The sequence below is a fragment of the Parasteatoda tepidariorum genome, chromosome 4, assembly GCF_043381705.1.
Source record: "Parasteatoda tepidariorum isolate YZ-2023 chromosome 4, CAS_Ptep_4.0, whole genome shotgun sequence".
Lineage (NCBI taxonomy): Eukaryota > Metazoa > Arthropoda > Arachnida > Araneae > Theridiidae > Parasteatoda > Parasteatoda tepidariorum.
The window spans coordinates 30,491,667-30,509,565 of NC_092207.1; the positions used below are offsets into that span (position 1 = coordinate 30,491,667).

General features: G+C 29.4%; 1 protein-coding gene across 28 annotated transcripts in view; it reads right to left on the reverse strand.

Moving 5' to 3' along the window:
* Positions 1-17,899, reverse strand: part of LOC107456607 (bruno 3) — a 705,687-nt gene that overhangs the window by 60,386 nt on the left and 627,402 nt on the right. For 12 of the 28 annotated variants that reach the window (XM_071179595.1, XM_071179599.1, XM_071179587.1 and 9 more), the window contains 2 exons: positions 2,683-2,754; positions 758-853 (listed from right to left, as the gene is read on the reverse strand). In XM_071179595.1, coding sequence (XP_071035696.1) covers positions 758-853; positions 2,683-2,754 — 168 coding nt within the window. Of the gene's footprint in view, positions 1-757; positions 854-2,664; positions 2,755-17,899 lie in introns of all 28 variants that reach the window. The other 16 variants (XM_043044184.2, XM_071179603.1, XM_071179591.1 and 13 more) reach the window with 3 other exon arrangements.

Here is a 17,899-nt window from a genome sequence, read left to right on the forward strand (position 1 = left end):
ATGTTGTTTTAAAAATTACCGTGCTTAGATAGAAGCAGCTTTATTTTGACATTTAAACAACAAAAATATATTTCGACGTTTGATAAAATCTTTAAAAAAATACAAATATATCTGATATTCATACAGTAATTTGATTTATTTTACTCGCTAAAAATATATATCTGATATTCATACAGTAATCTGATCTATTTTACTCGTTAAAAAATACAAATATATCTGATATTTATATAGTAATCTGATCTATTTTTCTCGTTAAAAATAGAAATATATCTAATGTTCATACATTAATCTGATCTATTTTACTCGTTAAAAAATACAAATATATCTGATATTCATACAGTAATCTGATCTATTTTACTCGTTAAAAAATGCAAATATATCTGATATTCATACAGTAATCTGATCTATTTTACTCTTTAAAAAATATAAATACATCTGATATTCATACAGTAATATGATCTATTTTTCTCGTTAAAAAATACAAATATATGTGATATTCATACAGTAATCTGATCTAGTTTACTCGTTAAAAAATATAAATATATCTGATCTTCATACTGTAATCCGATCTATTTTACTCGTTAAAAAATACAAAATTATTTGATATTCATACAGTAATCTGATAGATTTTACTTGGCTAAATTCTTCACAAAAACAAACTGATAACGAATAAGTGATGCAGAAGAAGATGACAAAGGTAGGCTTAGAATGTAATAAAAAGATAGAGAGAAAGAGACAGATTGAGAACGATGCTTACCAGGAATGTACGTACCTTCTCGCTGAGTTTGAGTAACTACGGCAGGTTGTGGAGTTAGGGCTTGGCCAAACTGACCAAAAGGAGTTGTATACGCAGCTACACAAAGAGAGATAATTTGAATTGTACAATACAAAGTTTTCTCTTTAAAATGACAAGGAAACATTTGTATAATTTAAGTCTACATATAAGTTAATGTGTGGTGTCAGTGTTGTGAAATGTAAAGTTTCATAGCTAAGTGTAATGTCTTTTTATTTGTTGTTATAGATTTGAGGCATTAAAAACTACTTATTTTTCCTTGTTTATTTCTGATCAGTTGTTCAAAGAAAAATGGCTGTAATAGTGGCGTGCAGAGGTGCGAAGATTTCTGAACAAACTCTTCGATTAGATTGCCCACGAGGTGCAATGTGATAATTGGAGGGTCGAAAATTATTTCATTAGGAAGCTACCCCAACGAAAAAAACTTATCTAATTAAAAATTCACATTTTAAATCATTTTTTAAAAGAACAGAAGTACTCCACTGAAAATACTCCATAATAAAGAATTATTATAGAGTATAAATAATTTTGGACTTTTTTTTTGCTTGTTTCAGTGAGCAACCGAAATGATCCGACCTGGTAAATGTACCCAGTAAAGGTTAGATCCACTGTTTGGAATGAAAAAAAACAAAACAACATACATACGTAAGAAAATATTCGTAATTTATTTTTCTTAAATGTTAAGAACATTTTATAGATGATTTCTCTTTAATGAATTAATGCCTCAAGTTTTCAACATTAAATGTATTTCAAAATTACATCATATCTTTAATAAACTGAATACTAATCTAAAAAAAGAAATTATTTCCCGATAAAAGTAACAGAAATGGAATTTTATTTCTTATAGCCGGCGTTGAATAGTTGACCCAGTTTTGAGTTTAAGACTACCAATGTTCAATTCCATAGAGTAGTAATTTTGAACCCTACCCAGAAGACAAAAAACTCATGAATCCAGACCTGAATCAGTCAGACAAAGACCTGAATCAGTCCTGAATCAGTCAGACAAAGACTTGAATCAGTCCTGAAAAAGACCTGAATCAGTCTGTCAAACTAGCCTTCGTGGTGGACGTTTTGAGGGAATTAACCCTCATTAGCGTCATATGGAGAGCACAAAAAATTCCTCGGTTGGCCAAAGGGCAAGGGAATTCTAATCCACGATTCTTTTACCACTGACGATATTTTTACGTCAGTGCTTGTTTAGTGCAAGTCGGGAACAGAACCCATATCGATCAGCCATCGCTGAGATTTGAACTTGGGGGACTTCAAGTTTTTCTGTCTGCAATTGTGGATTGGATGTCCCTTTAAGCTGGACGAAATATCTGTTGCTATTGCTCTCATGGTTCATTTCTGCACGTCACTAGGATGGAGAGTTTTGCAGGCGGTTTTAATCTCAGATCAACCTCGATATTTCTTTTGCTTTTCCTCACAAGTATGGTTCATTTAAAATAGGTAATATGGTTATTCGTTTTTTATTTAAGAAATACTGTACGGTTTACCAAAGCATATTTAGAAAATTATAAATGTTATGATTCTGTATGAACCCCTGGAGCATTTTATGCATGTGAGACTAAAAAAAATATTTCTTATGAGAGAAATCTCACACACACGATAATGCTCTCCTGCACATTGATTCGTTTCTTCAATGACATTGTCAACAATATTTGATTTGATTTTTTTCTAATGTCACTTAATATGTGACAAAGATTCATTTTAAGTTCAAGAGTTAGATAAATGTTCTGTTATAAATTTGAACCTCAATTTTGTCTTTATTTTGTTATCTAGTTTGACTAGTGTAAATTTCAAATTTAATCTGAACTTGTGTAAAGTGTCTGAGTTTTGTTTGTATTTTACAAAAAATTTTGTTGACTTACGTGTTAATATAAACTTACGTATTCCCGGGTAGGGCTGCAGGCTTGGATAGGCGGTGGGCTGCAATGCGTCCCCGTTTGGTATGGCTTGAGCTGCAAAGAAAAAAAAATCTTTTTAAATTAACATTTACTAACATTTTTTATTGCTCCTAACATGAAACCTTTAGTTAGTTCAAAAGCAAACCTGATCTATAACAGAAAATTTACTAAGATTTAAAAGGATGAAAAAAATAATTTAAAATAAACCAAAATTAATGTCGTTAATATTATTTCAGGATTCTAGTTAGTTTTCCTCCTTTTTTAATCTTCTGAGTCAGAATGCTTATTTTTCATACTTTTTTCATTATTTTGAATTAGTTTAGGTCAAAATAGGTGAAAAAAGTGAAAAATATTATACTCAGCATTGTGGTTATGAAATACAGCATGAAACGGTGTCTTTTTCTGAGTTAAAAGGAAACTTCTTCCAAAAGCGGCTCACTTCAAAATAATATTTTTTTTTAATTTTCACTTATTTACAGTTATTTAGATCTAATAGAAGCAGTCATTTATCATTCGAATTTCTTTAATTTAAAAAAATAAATTATTGATACAATTTTGAATATGAATGCAAATTTTTCTTTAAATACTACTTTTTTGGGTTTTATATTTTAGTACAAATTTAATTCCGATAATCGAACAGATTATTTTAATACCTATTATACTGTTTTTATATTTAAAAAAATACTTAAATATACTTTTGCTTATTATTGCAGAGTCAGAAAAAATATATGAAAAAGACACCGACTTCCCATCGGCGTCAAAGATTAAATATTCATTATGTTACTAAATTTTGTTTAAAAAAAACTATTATTACCCTTTAACTCAACTGGGAAAACTTTTCCAATGAGGTATATTACCAAAAATAATAAATAATTATCAAATGATTTACGTTGAAAGTTTCCATTTACTTATTAATTCATTATTTCCTTTATTGATTATTACTGATTACATGAACTCTTCGCTTAGTCTAAAAACTAGCCTAATATATGACCAAAAATCTACATAAGAAAAAAATAATCGTTAAGACGAAAAAAGATTATGAGGATGACAAATACTCATTTAAAATAAAGCAATATTAATGAAGTTAATATTTTATTAGATTCCTAAAGTTAACTCTCACTTCCTTGTTAATATTTATTTTCTTACTGACGAATTATATGCGTTTAAGGCTACTGTTACTCTTCCAGCCACACGGGAAATTTTTGCAATTAAATTAGGTATTTGATGTCGCGAATTGGCAACAGGCGTAATTTTCCTCACGGAGATCTTGAATCTCAAGGGGACCACCAGGTTGAGTCTTATTATTATTTTATTTTTTTATGGTTGGCTAGTGGTGATATTAAATACTGTTGAGAGTTTATGTCATCGAGAATTTTCTCTTAAAAGGGTTGCACATTTAACATAATAAATGTTACATCAAGTTAAAAAGTGACTCAATTATCTGTAGTAATTTACTTTTAAGTATATTTAAACGATTAATTGAACTTGATTGAATTTGTTCTTATGATCCTTGGCATTTTCTAATACATATTAAGCTGCTTCAAATTCTTTTATAACTCAACTGAATTTAATTCGAAATTTTCTGAACTCAATTTTTATTGAAATAATGCTATGGTCTTTGTACAGTTACAAATGTAGTATAAATACATATTGTTTTAGGAAAATATTTCCTAAATCAAAAAGTAAGTACAATCTAGTTTTTTACCAAAAAATTGAGTAATCTTACTTTAGGTTCTTGTAATTTTCTAAATTTCTTTTAGAAAAGTTAAAAATACTTCCTTATTTTGAATTGTAACAACAGCTACCAAGCAGATTCCTGTTCCTCAGTAATTGAACGAAATTATAAAGAATGACACAAAATGGATTTATAAGCAGGATTGATAAATCTAAGATGAACGCTACAAGAATACTTTCTAATTACAATTTATCAAGAACCAGATTTCCGTGAACAAACAGACTAGTTAGAGAGTTTAAATTTATCACTTGATTTATGTGTCTTATACAAAATGGATTCATAAATGGTATTGATAAATCTAAGATGAAAACACATTCTTTCTAAATACAATTTATCAAGAATCAGATTTCCGAGAGCTTGCAGACTAGTCAGAGAGTTTAAATTTATAACTTGATTTATGTGCCTTATACAAATTAAAGGTACGCTAATTTTTTAAATAGTACAAGCAAAATTTGTTACTACACTACTGGCCATTAAAATTGCTACACCAGGAAGGAGACACACCACGAACGTGAAATTTGCAGGACGGATAAAGCATGTTGGGGTATGCAAATGATTAACTTATCAGTGCATTTATGCAAAGCAGGTGGCGGTAGCGATACCTACAATGTGTACAAAAGAAGAGATTTGACAGTAAGTTTCATATACAGAAATTGAATTCGAGCGTTGTTCTTGTTTAAAAAAGTTTTGTTATGCCTCGTGTAAGAAGAAGAAATGTCTACCAGCATATGTCTGAGTTAGATCGAGGTCAAATTGTGGCCTACCGGGATTGCGGATTATCATACCGAAGTATTGCTGCTCGCGTTAGTCGAGATCCCATGACTGTTAGCAGAATATAGACTCGATGGGTTCATGACGGTTGTATGGAGAGATATCGTGGAGAGCGCCCATTGGCAGTTTGTATTCGACATCGTCATACTGTCCCATCACCTGGAGTAATGGTATGGTGTGTCATTGGATACACGTCTCGATCATCTCTTGTTCGCATTGCCGACACTTTGAGCTGTAGCCGTTGCATTTCTGATGTGTTAGGGCCAATTGCTCTGCCTTATATTCGAGGCCTCCATAACGCTACGTTTCAGCAGGACAATGCACGACCGCAAATTTCTCGCACTGTTCTGACCTTCCTTGACGCAGAACATGTTCGCCTGCTGCTTTGGCCAGCACGTTCTCCTGATCTCTCACCAATTGAAAACGTCTGGTCAATGGTTGCCGAACGACTGGCACGCCGCCACTCGTCAGTCACTACGGTCGATGAATTGTGGCATAATGTTGAAGCTGCATGGAATGCTGTAGCCGTCCATACTATCCAATCTCTGTTCGACTCGATGCCCAGGAGAATAACTGCTGTTATTGCTGCGAGGGGAGGTTGCGCTGAAGGCTGATTCCTCAGGATCTATATATACATCCAAATATCCTGAAACTTTAATCACTTGTTCTTCCAACTATAATGTATGTGCCCAATAAATATAATTCTGTTATTTGCCCTCCTTCCTGGTGTAGTAATTTTAATGGCCAGTATTGTATTTTATAGAAGATCAAAATTTTTACCACTTTCTGACTTAATTAATCAGACGCAAAAAAGGAAGCAAATAATAATATAAAATAATAAAATTTTATATCTACGTTTACTTTTTATTGCAAAATCAATTTTTACGAGAGTATGTTACGGAACAAATCTGATATACGGTAATTTTGACAATAATTATTACCGTAAAAATGACTGAATCACTCTAATTAAATAAATATTGCTATAAAATTTACGGTATAATATGTAACGATAAAAAAGGATGTTCCGGATGATGCAAAGATGAAAGGGACCGTACTTTATACCGTAATTTGATCCGGAATTTTTTTACAGTGTTGACTGAAAAGGGGAGAATTATTTTATTTTTGTCAGGACTTAAACAAAAATTGTAATGCACCTCACTTGCGTTATTAACTTCTACCAATACTGAAAGCCCCTCCCTTAGCTTTTGAGAGTTATGCAATCTACATTATTCGTTATAAGCTAGGCAAAAATAAAATTACTTTCTCCTTTAAAGCATACTTAAAAAAACATAGTTTTTAACCATTTCAATTTTATTATTACACAAAAACCCCCTCAAAAATGGACAGATAATTTGGTGAATAAATAGAAAATAAATAGAACCTATCAACTTCAAAATTGTCTGTGTTTACTTTTAAAACACATATTAAGAAATATAGGATTTGCCCCTAAAACCATATATTAACAGAATCTTAATTATTTTTAGAATTGAAATTTAAACCGCTTTTACTTTCATATTTTCAAGCTATATATGAATTATTTTTATTCCGCATTGGGAACAGTGTAGATTAATTTAAAATAAGTTGTACGATTTTAATGAAAAAAATGTTAAGAAAAAAAATCCATTTATCAAAAGGGATTTCAAGTAAGAAAGATTAATATTACTTTTCAAAGAAATTAATTTCACTCAACTGGACCATTTCTAATTTAAAAGAAATTAATTTTTTTTTTATTAATTCTTTCATCCTCTTAAAATTCAAATCTCTCCAACATCATTAAAAGAGCAATAATAATTTTCCCGAATGCCGGATACGGAAAAGGCAACTCTTAAGATTATAGAGGGCAGGTTTTTATTAATTATAGGGTATTACATTCCCTAGAAGAGGGAGGAACCTATCGTCTAAAAAGAAGTTTTTAATATTTTTTTTTATACGTATAGTTATTAGTTTCTGAGTTTTGGTTGAACGTAATTTCACAGATAAATGTGACTTGTATATGCTTTTTAATTTCATTACGAATAAATGGGATATTGAAAAAAATATCAAATTATTTTTTTCCCCCCAAATGGTAATGAAAGAAGATTAAAATTCAGTCAGGCATGTTTAAAAAATTATACCGTTTCGTAATAATTTTGGACTCGAGTTTATAGTTTAATTGTAAATTTAAATGAATTTTATTAGAAGAAGAGGAATATAAAAATTGATTTAATTTGCAGTACACTCTCCAAAGAAGTAAAAAAAAATTTAAAAACTGATTCAATTTAAGAAAATAATAATCTTTTTTTTAGTTTTAGTTTTGTTAAAAGGTTTCTATTATTTCATTTCATTTTGGCGAAAAAAAACACATTTCTATACAATTATTTACTAGAAGTTGAATACAATGGAATTAATGATAATAAAATTCCAACAATAAAAAGTGCAAAAATACTCATTTCATGCATAATAATAATCGGTTTTTTATCCAATAAATAGCTGATTTTATTGTGTTATATTACGTTCTTTGGTAAATTTATCGCATAAGAAATATTTAATTTTAAAGCAGAGCGCAATGACTCTCAATTTTTTTTCTAAATTTATTAATAACCTGCGAAACTTCAATAATTACTCTTTTGTTTTGAGTAAATACTTGATAAAAAATAATTAAATTATCCTCTTAGCACTATTGAAGGAAAATATATTTTTTAAAAATGAATGGAATAACATTGAAACTCATTTATGCGTCATTAATTTTTTTTCGCGAGTCTTCAATAAGTTATGATTTTGATTTATATTTAAATTGAAAATTAAGAAAATAATGAAAAATTGAGCCTAAATTTTTGCTCTGATTCTTTCGCATTTTTTAAGCAAAAAGAATTTATATTTTAAAATTATTAATAGCTTAATAATCGTTTTTTTTCTCAGATGCTTATATTTATGTTATTCATTTCTGAGGTATTACAAACAGAATTTGCAAGCATAATTATTTGCTTTAGTGTGATAATAAAAAACACAAATGAAATCTAATAACAAATAATGTAGATGTATTTCTTTATTTTTATTAAATTTATAATTGTTTTTATTGTGTTATTTCTCTTAATTGAAATTTCGCTCATTATTTGTATATGTAGTGGCAATAAATTCAAGAAATATATAACTCAGTCGCAGACTGATTCTTTGTTAAAGGTGCATATAATTCTATGTCTATTCGCACAATTCTGTAGATATTTATATATTATTTCTATTGATATCTATAAAGATAATTTCATAGAATTTGTATATTATTTCTATTGATATCTGTATACTTTCATAGACATTTGCATTTTATTTTTATTGATATCAATATATTTTCATAGACATTTGTGTAGTGTTTCTATTGATATCTATATACTTTCATAGGTATTTGTATATCATTTCTATTGATATCTATATGCTTTCATAGACATTTGTATTTTATTTTTATTGATATCTATATACTTTCATAGATATTTGTATCTCATTTCTATTGATATCTATATACTTTCATAGACTATTTTATTTTTATTGATATCTATATATTTTCATAGATATTTTTATAGTGTTTCTATTGATATCTATATACTTTCATAGATATTTGTATATCATTTCTATTGATATCTATATACTTTCATAGATATTTGTATATTATTTCTATTGATAACATACTTTCATGGATATTTTAACGTTTTTTCTATTGATATCTATATACTTTCAGAGATGTTTGTATATTTTGAAAGATATTCATACATTTCTGTATCTTTATTTTAAATAAAGAGAGATAATTGTTGTAATTTGAAAACCATGATGGTTTTAGTTTTTGCTTTATGTGAAATGCAACATTTCGGATAGGTTGAAATATTAAAATGCCCGAAATTAAAATTTACCGTTGGAGTATAAGTTCTTTATCACATAAATTAGACAGCATTTAAACTGGTTATTGAACAGTTTTTAAATTTTATGTTGTGCTTAATATTTAGAGAACAAAATGATGTTTCTTATTCGATTAAGAATTTTAACAAACTGTTGACTGAATAATAACACACATTAGATAACTACGTATTCCCATTTTTTAAAGATACAGTCAGACCTCATTATTGTAAATCGTCTGTGTACCTCATAATGTTCATAAAATGTGTTGTTTTCCAAAGAGTATTTTTATATGCCTTATTTCAAAAGAAATAAATGCTTTTATGCAAAAATAAAGCCATTTTAAGGAAAATTATTCCATTCTTATTGTTCACATAGCACTAGCACATATAAAATAAGTGAATAAAATCTCAATAAATATCATTTTTTAATTACATATATATTTAAATATCTATATATATTTTGATAGTAATATTATAAATCTATCTGCTCTATTTTATAAGTGACTTAAATTCCTATGAATGAATGGGCTAGTGTTTTGGAATGAAAGTGTAAGTAAAAGAAATGCTTATGAACGACAATGTAAGCTGATTCACATGAATATTATTTTATAATTTCTAAAACACACATTTTTAATCATGATTTCTGTTATCTAACTAAATCTATTTTAATACTCTTTCTCCTTTCAAATATGCATGTTTAACATTTTTCCGTTACTTAAATATAAAATTTTAGTCATAAGTTTCAATGAGTTATAGGTGCAGGATGTTCTGCAAAGATCACCCTTAATATATATTGTTTGAATCCTGGTAAAAAATGAAAACGAAAATTATGCCCATTGGGGGACGCAAAAGTGTGTATTTTTGTGGGAGGAAAACAAACACGCTTTTAGAATCTGACAAATCAAGTTGCATGAATATGGAGGTATTAAACAACAAGGCAGGTTTAATTGCGGAAGGAAGCAGACATGAATTATAAAGTAATTATTAGAAACTCTATCATGTTTTAACCTTCAATTAAACCTGTTTTTATGTTTTTAATTTGCCACCATCTACAGAAATTAGCCTGATTTCACCCACCTCTTCTTTGCGACCCCCCTTCTCAATTATTAATTTGTGATCACCCCAATGTGCAAATTTTTTGTTTTCATGTTTGATAATGATTCTAAAATTACTTATTAAGGGTGGTCCATGAGGAATATAGTCTGTATTTTAAATTTTAGATTTCAGTGACTAATGTATTAAATATAACTGATCCATTATGAATGTAACTGATCTCTTCAAATATCTGTTTTCTACTAGTATTTAACCGGTACAAGTTAAATTTCAGCAGGCATAAGTATCTGATTTTATTTATTTAAGGACATGCATCATTTCACGTCGCATGAACCAATTTTTAGGCCTATTCCGACCTAGTTTATTTTAAAATTGTAGATTATTTTGGTTCGATATTTTAACGCTAGTTTTATGCACTTGTCTAGTTGACAGGGCATTGTTATTTTGATCCAATAACAAATAAAGCATTTTCTAGGAAATATTCTTAATTGAGAACCTCTGAAATGTTATTGCATATTTCAAAATATTCTTCAATTAAAAGGAAACTTAAAGCATACTCATGAAATTACCAATTTACGACCTGTACTTAATTGTTTATCTTCCATAATTTCCTTCATTCCATTTCAGTAAGAATTTATATTATATTTCGAATATAAAAGAATAGAAATAGAAATTAAAAAAAGGAGAAAAAGCAAAAAAAGTATAATTAAAACGAAAAAGAAAAGAGGGGGACAAGAAGTTTAATTATGTTCTTGTCTTCAATCTCGAGAATAATTGACCTTTAATTTCTTTCTGCTTTTAATAGCTAAAAAAAAAAATCTCCCCTTTTTTTCCCCGACTCCTCTATTTCGTTTTTTTGAGTCGATATCGTTTAATTTCTCTCCTTTCCACACCCCTTCTATCCTGGTCTTTATTTCAACAGTTGTAATGATCAAGGCAATTGCAAAGTATAGGGAAAAATGGGAATGATGTGTAGGGAAAAAAGAAAAATGACGATAAGAATAAATTAGTATGAAAATAATAATAGAGAAAAAAAAAATCCCTTTTTCCTGCTGATTCTCCCCCATTCCTCCCTATACACCAAAATATACTCTCAAACCCATAGATAATGAGTCGAAAGAAGATTGTTTTCCAGTGATTAATATTCCTTATATAGAAGGAATTTTCCTTTTGAACAAAGGGAGTCAGAAATTGGGGAAAATTGGAATGTGCTGGTAGTACTATACTTTTTAATTGTTTTCCTAGAATTGGACGTTTTTTCCATTATTAGTTTGGAAATGGAACATAAATGAAATGGGAACCGAACGAATAAAGGTTTTTTACGCGTTCTTTTTTATTTTACGAAAAGAAACTGAAGTTTTACTTCTTTCTTTTTCCCCCCCCAGTTTTATTTTAACTTTTTATGCATTATTTTTACCTTTTACTAACGTATTGTGTCTTCCTCTTCTTTGAAAAGAAATGGTATTATAAGGTGTAGTCATTATTTTGCAATTCCGAAAAGAACTTTTTTTGTTTAAAGCTCTTGAAGTGTAATAATATGGAATTGAAAAAAAGTAATTGAAATTTCAATTCAAGCTATTTATTCGAATGCTTTATTAAGTTCATTTTCCATTGTGAAACGTTTCATCATCTGAAAAAGGATACAAGTAAAAAAATTTCCTTATTATTTTTTGAAATACTCAAAAAGGGGCTGTAGTGATTTAAACACATGGCGATAAAACTATTCATTTGAAATTTGCTGAATAAAAAAGGCTACAAAATGCTTCTCATTTAAGTGTAAAAAATTATATGAATAGAACTTGGATTAAATCCTTAGCAATATTGTCAGTGAAAATGCAATTTAAAAAAAGAAATGTAAAATATGGCAAAGGGAATTTATTTGTTCTAATTGCTTTTGATTTTCTATACAAGGATGAAGCTTTAATTGTGATAAGTAATACTACACAATGTACTGAAAATATTTCTTTTTAATAATCTTTGTTATAAATGGATAAATACAACAAATTAGGGTGTACAATTAAACATTAAAAAAACTTAGATGTTTGGTTTTAAAATTCAGTATTGAGTTATGCACACTGATACGCAAAACAACAAAACAAGAAAACCCGCGGTATCCGAGGGAGAAAAAAAGATGAGGTTGGCACTTTATTTACGTCACACTAGAACTGCACAATAGGCTATTGGTGACGGTCTGGGAAACATCCCTAAGGATGACCCGAAGACATGCCATCGCAATTTTGATCCTCTGCAGATGGGATGGCTTCCCTGCTTTGGTAGCCTGACGATTTGCGCGAAGTCGAGCACTTTACGGTAGAACAGTTTAACGAGGACAGATACATTGTACCCTCGGTCCCTACGCTGGCTGATCAAAGTGGTCACCCACTCGCTTACTGACTGCAGTCAGTGGCTTCGGTGTTCCACTGGTAACCGTGTCTTAACAATCAGTCCACTGCGGGACAGAATAAAGATGAAAAATAGGACAAGAAAAACCACAGTGGCAGAGAGATTCAAATTCAGAATAAAATGCATTTCCACGCGTTAGGAAAATATGGTGAGGAATTAATGTCTTTAACAAGGGAATCATTATTCATGTAAGTAAAACAAGATTCCAGGGCATCAAGATAAGCTGATGTGACAGGGATGGGAATAATTTTGTCACTGCCAAAATTGAATTTAGGCCCAAAATTCCAGCACAATGTGAAACAATTGAAGATTTCTCGTATTCTTGATAACGCGATCGTGTTCCTTAAGTATAAAGTTTAAGGTGTGTCTAGTTTGCTCGATGTATCCAAGGTCGAGACGACAAGGAATGTGGTAAATGTTCCAGCAATTATCAAAGGTTAACCTTTAAGAGGACAAGTGGTGAAGTAAAGAAGTGTTTTATAATTGCAGTATTCAATATATACGATTTTGAAGAGTTCAAGCATTCCTGATAATATTTTTAGCGCTTATGTCATTTATTGAATAACAAAATAAATTGAAACTTCGGAACGACTGTTCATCAAGATAAGTACGTACATTTAGCATCTTTGAAAATATACGGATCTTAAAAGAATCGGTTGCCCAAGAAAAACTATTGCATATCAGGATATCGTTTATCTTAAATGTGGTTTCACGTCCTTAATCTCCTGTGAGGTTGTTGAAGATCGTAAACACTTAGTAAACACAGCAACGAGATTAAGATTTGGCGTTAATTTGGTGTTAACAGCAGCCACACTTCGAATTTACATTGTATCGACTGTACTTTCCGCATGGCTGCTACTTAGTATCTAGTTAATTTTTTCAGTGTTGTATAAGGTAGAGTATGCAGTGTAGCGCTACTGGTATTATATTTCACAATCGATAAAATGTGCAAATAATAAAAATCAAAAAGGTACAGTCTTTAGTTCTTCTAGTTTTTCATTTTATTTATTGGGATTAAACATGTTCATTACTATTTTACTTCTGTCACAATATTCTGTTTTATTCAAAACGATGATAGGTTTCAATAAATTTAAATCTAATCCATACTACAATGTAAAAAAATTCCGATTAAATTACGGTAAAAAGAATCAGTACTTTTTTCCCCGTAAAATCCATTTTTACCTGACCATGTTACCGAACAAAAAAATCTGAGATACCGTATTTTTTACAGTAATAATTACCGCAAAATCATTGAATCACTTTCATTATATTCCATTTAACTGTTATTTTATGGTAAAATTGATTTAATGGTAAAATGGTTTTCACGGTGAAATGGATTTTACGAATTGCACCCAAAGTGTCGGTGCTTTATACCGCAATTCCATCCAGAATTTTTTACAGTGTGCATCATGAGAAATAAATGGAGTAATTTCAGAATGCTCATGTTTAATCATGCCAACACAGTGATATACTGATTTCTATCCAAAAAAAAGGAATAGGAAAAAAAGTTATTTATTATCTAAACCAGTTTATTTAGTTATTTTATAAAATACATAAATGCGAAAACTATTAACGAATTCTCAGAAATCGTACTTATTAAATACAGCAGTTATAAAATACTGCTTCACGCACCACTTGCACCTCTTTTTTCTTCTATTTCCCCCAAATATTTTGCCATGTGCTTACCCTAATGTAATTCTTCCATAAACAATATCCTTTCTTAAAAAATAAGATAAATGTAAGAAAGGGTAGGTCGTGAAATATTTTAGATTTGGCGAGATAGAGGTGATAAAAGAATATTATACGATAAAACTACAGGTGTCTTTCCTGTTTAAGCATGCTCTGAGAAAATATAAATAATGCCTTGGGATTTTGGCGAGAATGACTTGGAACGTTGTTACAACTTGTAGATGCCTGCCTTCTCTAGTTCAAAGTTCACATCATCGTACTAGGCACGTTGTAACCTTCTGAGTTGTTCCCAGGGGTCGCATTTTGCCAGAACTACTCGCCTCTAGATAGGAAGGAAATCTCTCAAACGAAAGGGACCGTTCACAAATTAAGAAAAATGGCTATAGTTCCTTTTTATAAAGCTAAGTTAGCAATGATCCATTTTGTGAGTATTTGTCCTTAGAGAAGGGCAAGTTATGTTTCATCTTTTTTTCATATTTGGACAAATGAATAGGAATTATTTAAATTCTCTTGATTTTTAATATTTTCTTAAATAAACATTTCAGGAGTTCAGAGTTAAGGCGGGGTATAGATAGCTAGAAAAAAAAACTACTTTAATCAAATGCATTTTTAAAATTTTCATTAGGATCTCATCGATAATTTGTGAACTCAGTTTAAATTTGTTTTAGCACCAAGATTCCCAATTCTTAAATCTTCATAGACACAGATAATTTGTGAACCCGGATTAAATTTGTTTTAGCACTAAGACTCCCAATTCTTAAATCTTCATCGATAATTTGTGAACCAGGATTAAATTTGTTTTAGCACTAAGACTCCCAATTCTAAATCTTCATCAATAATTTGTGAACCAGGATTAAATTTGTTTTAACACCAAGACTCCCAATTCCTAAATCTTCATCGATACTTTGTGAACCGGGATTAAATTTGTTTTAGCAACAAGATTCCCAATTCTTAAATCTTCATCGATAATTTGGGAACCAGGATTAAATTTGCTTTAGCACCAAGACACCCAATTCTTAAATCTTCATCGATAATTTGTGAACCTGGATTAAATTTGTTTTAGCACCAAAACTCCCAATTCTTAAATCTTCTATAATTTGCGAACCAGGATTAAATTTGTTTTAGCACCAAGACTCCCAATTCTTAAATCTTCCTCGATAATTTGTGAACCAGGATTAAATTTGTTTTAGCACCAAGACTCCCAATTCTTAAATCTTCATCGATAATTTGTGAACCAGGATTAAATTTGTTTTTGCACCAAGACTCCCAATTCTTAAATCTTCATCGATAATTTGTGAACCAGGATTAAATTTGTTTTAGCACCAAGACACCCAATTCTTAAATCTTCATCGATAATTTGTGAACCAGGATTAAATTCTTTTTAGAACCAAGACTTCCAATTCTTAAATCTTCATCGATAATTTGTGAACCAGGATTAAACTTGTTTCAGCACCAAGACTCCCAATTCTTAAAATACAATTAAACATCTTCTCCCAGAAAAACTGCTCAATTGAGAAAGAAGAATTGTCATTGATTAGTTTTAAAATTCTATAGAAAATTTTAATTAGTTGAATATTTTTCAAATTTGTAAAATGCTTAGAATTTTCTAATATGCTGTTCAATTCAGAAAGAAGAATCATGACAGATTAGTTTAAAATTACATTAATAATAAGTATTGGCTATAATTTCAATTAGATGAATATTTCTCATTCTTAATATGATGATTAGAAAATTGAATAATAATTATAACTATCTGAACACTTTTAAAATTCTTAAACCGTCACTTAACATTATCTAATAAATAGTGTAATTAAGAGAACTGTCATTTATTTTCCTAAATAATTTTAATTAGTTCAATGATTCTTAAATACTTANTCTAGATAGGAAGGAAATCTCTCAAACGAAAGGGACCGTTCACAAATTAAGAAAAATGGCTATAGTTCCTTTTTATAAAACCATTTGCTAACTTAGCAATGATCCATTTTGTGAGTATTTGTCCTTAGAGAAGGGCAAGTTATGTTTCATCTTTTTTTCATATTTGAACAAAGAAATAGGAATTATTTAAATTCTCTTGATTTTTAATATTTTCTTAAATAAATATTTCAGAAGTTCTGAGTTAAGCGGGGTATAGATAGCTAGAAAAAAAACTGCTTTAATCAAATGCATTTTTTAAATTTTCATTAGGATCTCATCGATAATTTGAGAACTCAGATTAAATTTGTTTTAGCACCAAGACTCCCAATTCTTAAATCTTCATCGATAATTTGTGAAGCAGGATTAAATTTGTTATAGCACCAAGACTCCCAATTCCTAAATCTTCACCGATAATTTGTGAATCAGGATTAAATTTGCTTTAGTACTAAGACTCCCAATTCCTAAATCTTCATCGATAGTTTGTGAACCAGGATTAAATTTGTTTTAGCACTAAGATTCCCAATTCCTAAATCTTCATCGATAGTTTGATCGATAGTTTGAACCAAGATTAAATTTGTTTTAGCAACAAGACTCCCAATTCTTAAAATACAATTAAAGATCTTCTCCCAGAAAAACTGCCCAACTGAGAAAGAAGAATCGTCATTGATTAGCTTAAAATTCCATAGAAAATTTTAATTAGTTGAATATTTTTCAAATTCATAAAATGATGCTTAGAATCTTCTAATAAGCTGTTCAATTCAGAAAGAAGAATCATCACAGATTAGTTTAAAGTTACATTAATAATTTGTATTGGCTGAATATTTCTCTAATTCTTAAAATGTCGTTTAACATCTTAAAATAAGCTGTTTATTTAAGAAAGAGAGTCACTGATTAGCTTAAAATTTCATACATAATTTCAATTAGATGAATATTTCTCATCATTTAAAATGATGATTATAAAATTCATTGATAATTATAACTATCTGAGCACTTTCAAAATTCTTGAACCATCACTTAGCATTATCTAATAAGTAGTGTAATTAAGAGGACTGTCATTTATTTTCCTAAATAATTTTAATTAGTTCAATGTTTCTTAAATGCTTAAATTGACGCTTAATATCATTCAATAAGCTATTATTAATAAACAATCACTGATTTCTTTAAAATTTCATGAATAATTTTAAATAGATGAAAATTGCTTTTGCTCTGTATACGTTACATAGGCATGCTATTCCTCAATTACATAGTCTATGATTACCATATTGTAGTAACACTACGCTTGATATTTACTCTGAATTTAAACATTAAAGGGGGTATTTGCAGAGCACCTTATACAATATCTTAGGTGAATGATTTCTAAAAGTTCTAAATTTTGAAACCTTATTTCGTTATTCTAAGTTTTTCGGTTGAAATAATTTAATGTTTTTCATTGTTAAACCAAGAAAAGTTCGAGTATAGTAAAGTAATGCATTTTGTCAGATACGTTTTGAAAATTTAATTCCGTTCACATAAAAACAGTTTTTTCCTTCGTTATCCGAATTGTTTTGACTTGAAAAAAACGTATAACAATATAAATTATTTAAAGGAAGTCTCGGACGTCTGGTAGCCTCAATTAAAGTAAAAAGGTCGTAAACAGAAGTTTTCAGTACAGTACAGTTTCAGTACAGTACTTCTAAATTTTATTTCTCGCGAAATTCCAGTCTATTTGCATATCAATTCCAGCAGAACATTTTCTAAAGCTGATTTAGTTTATTTTTTTTTAACAAAAACTTTT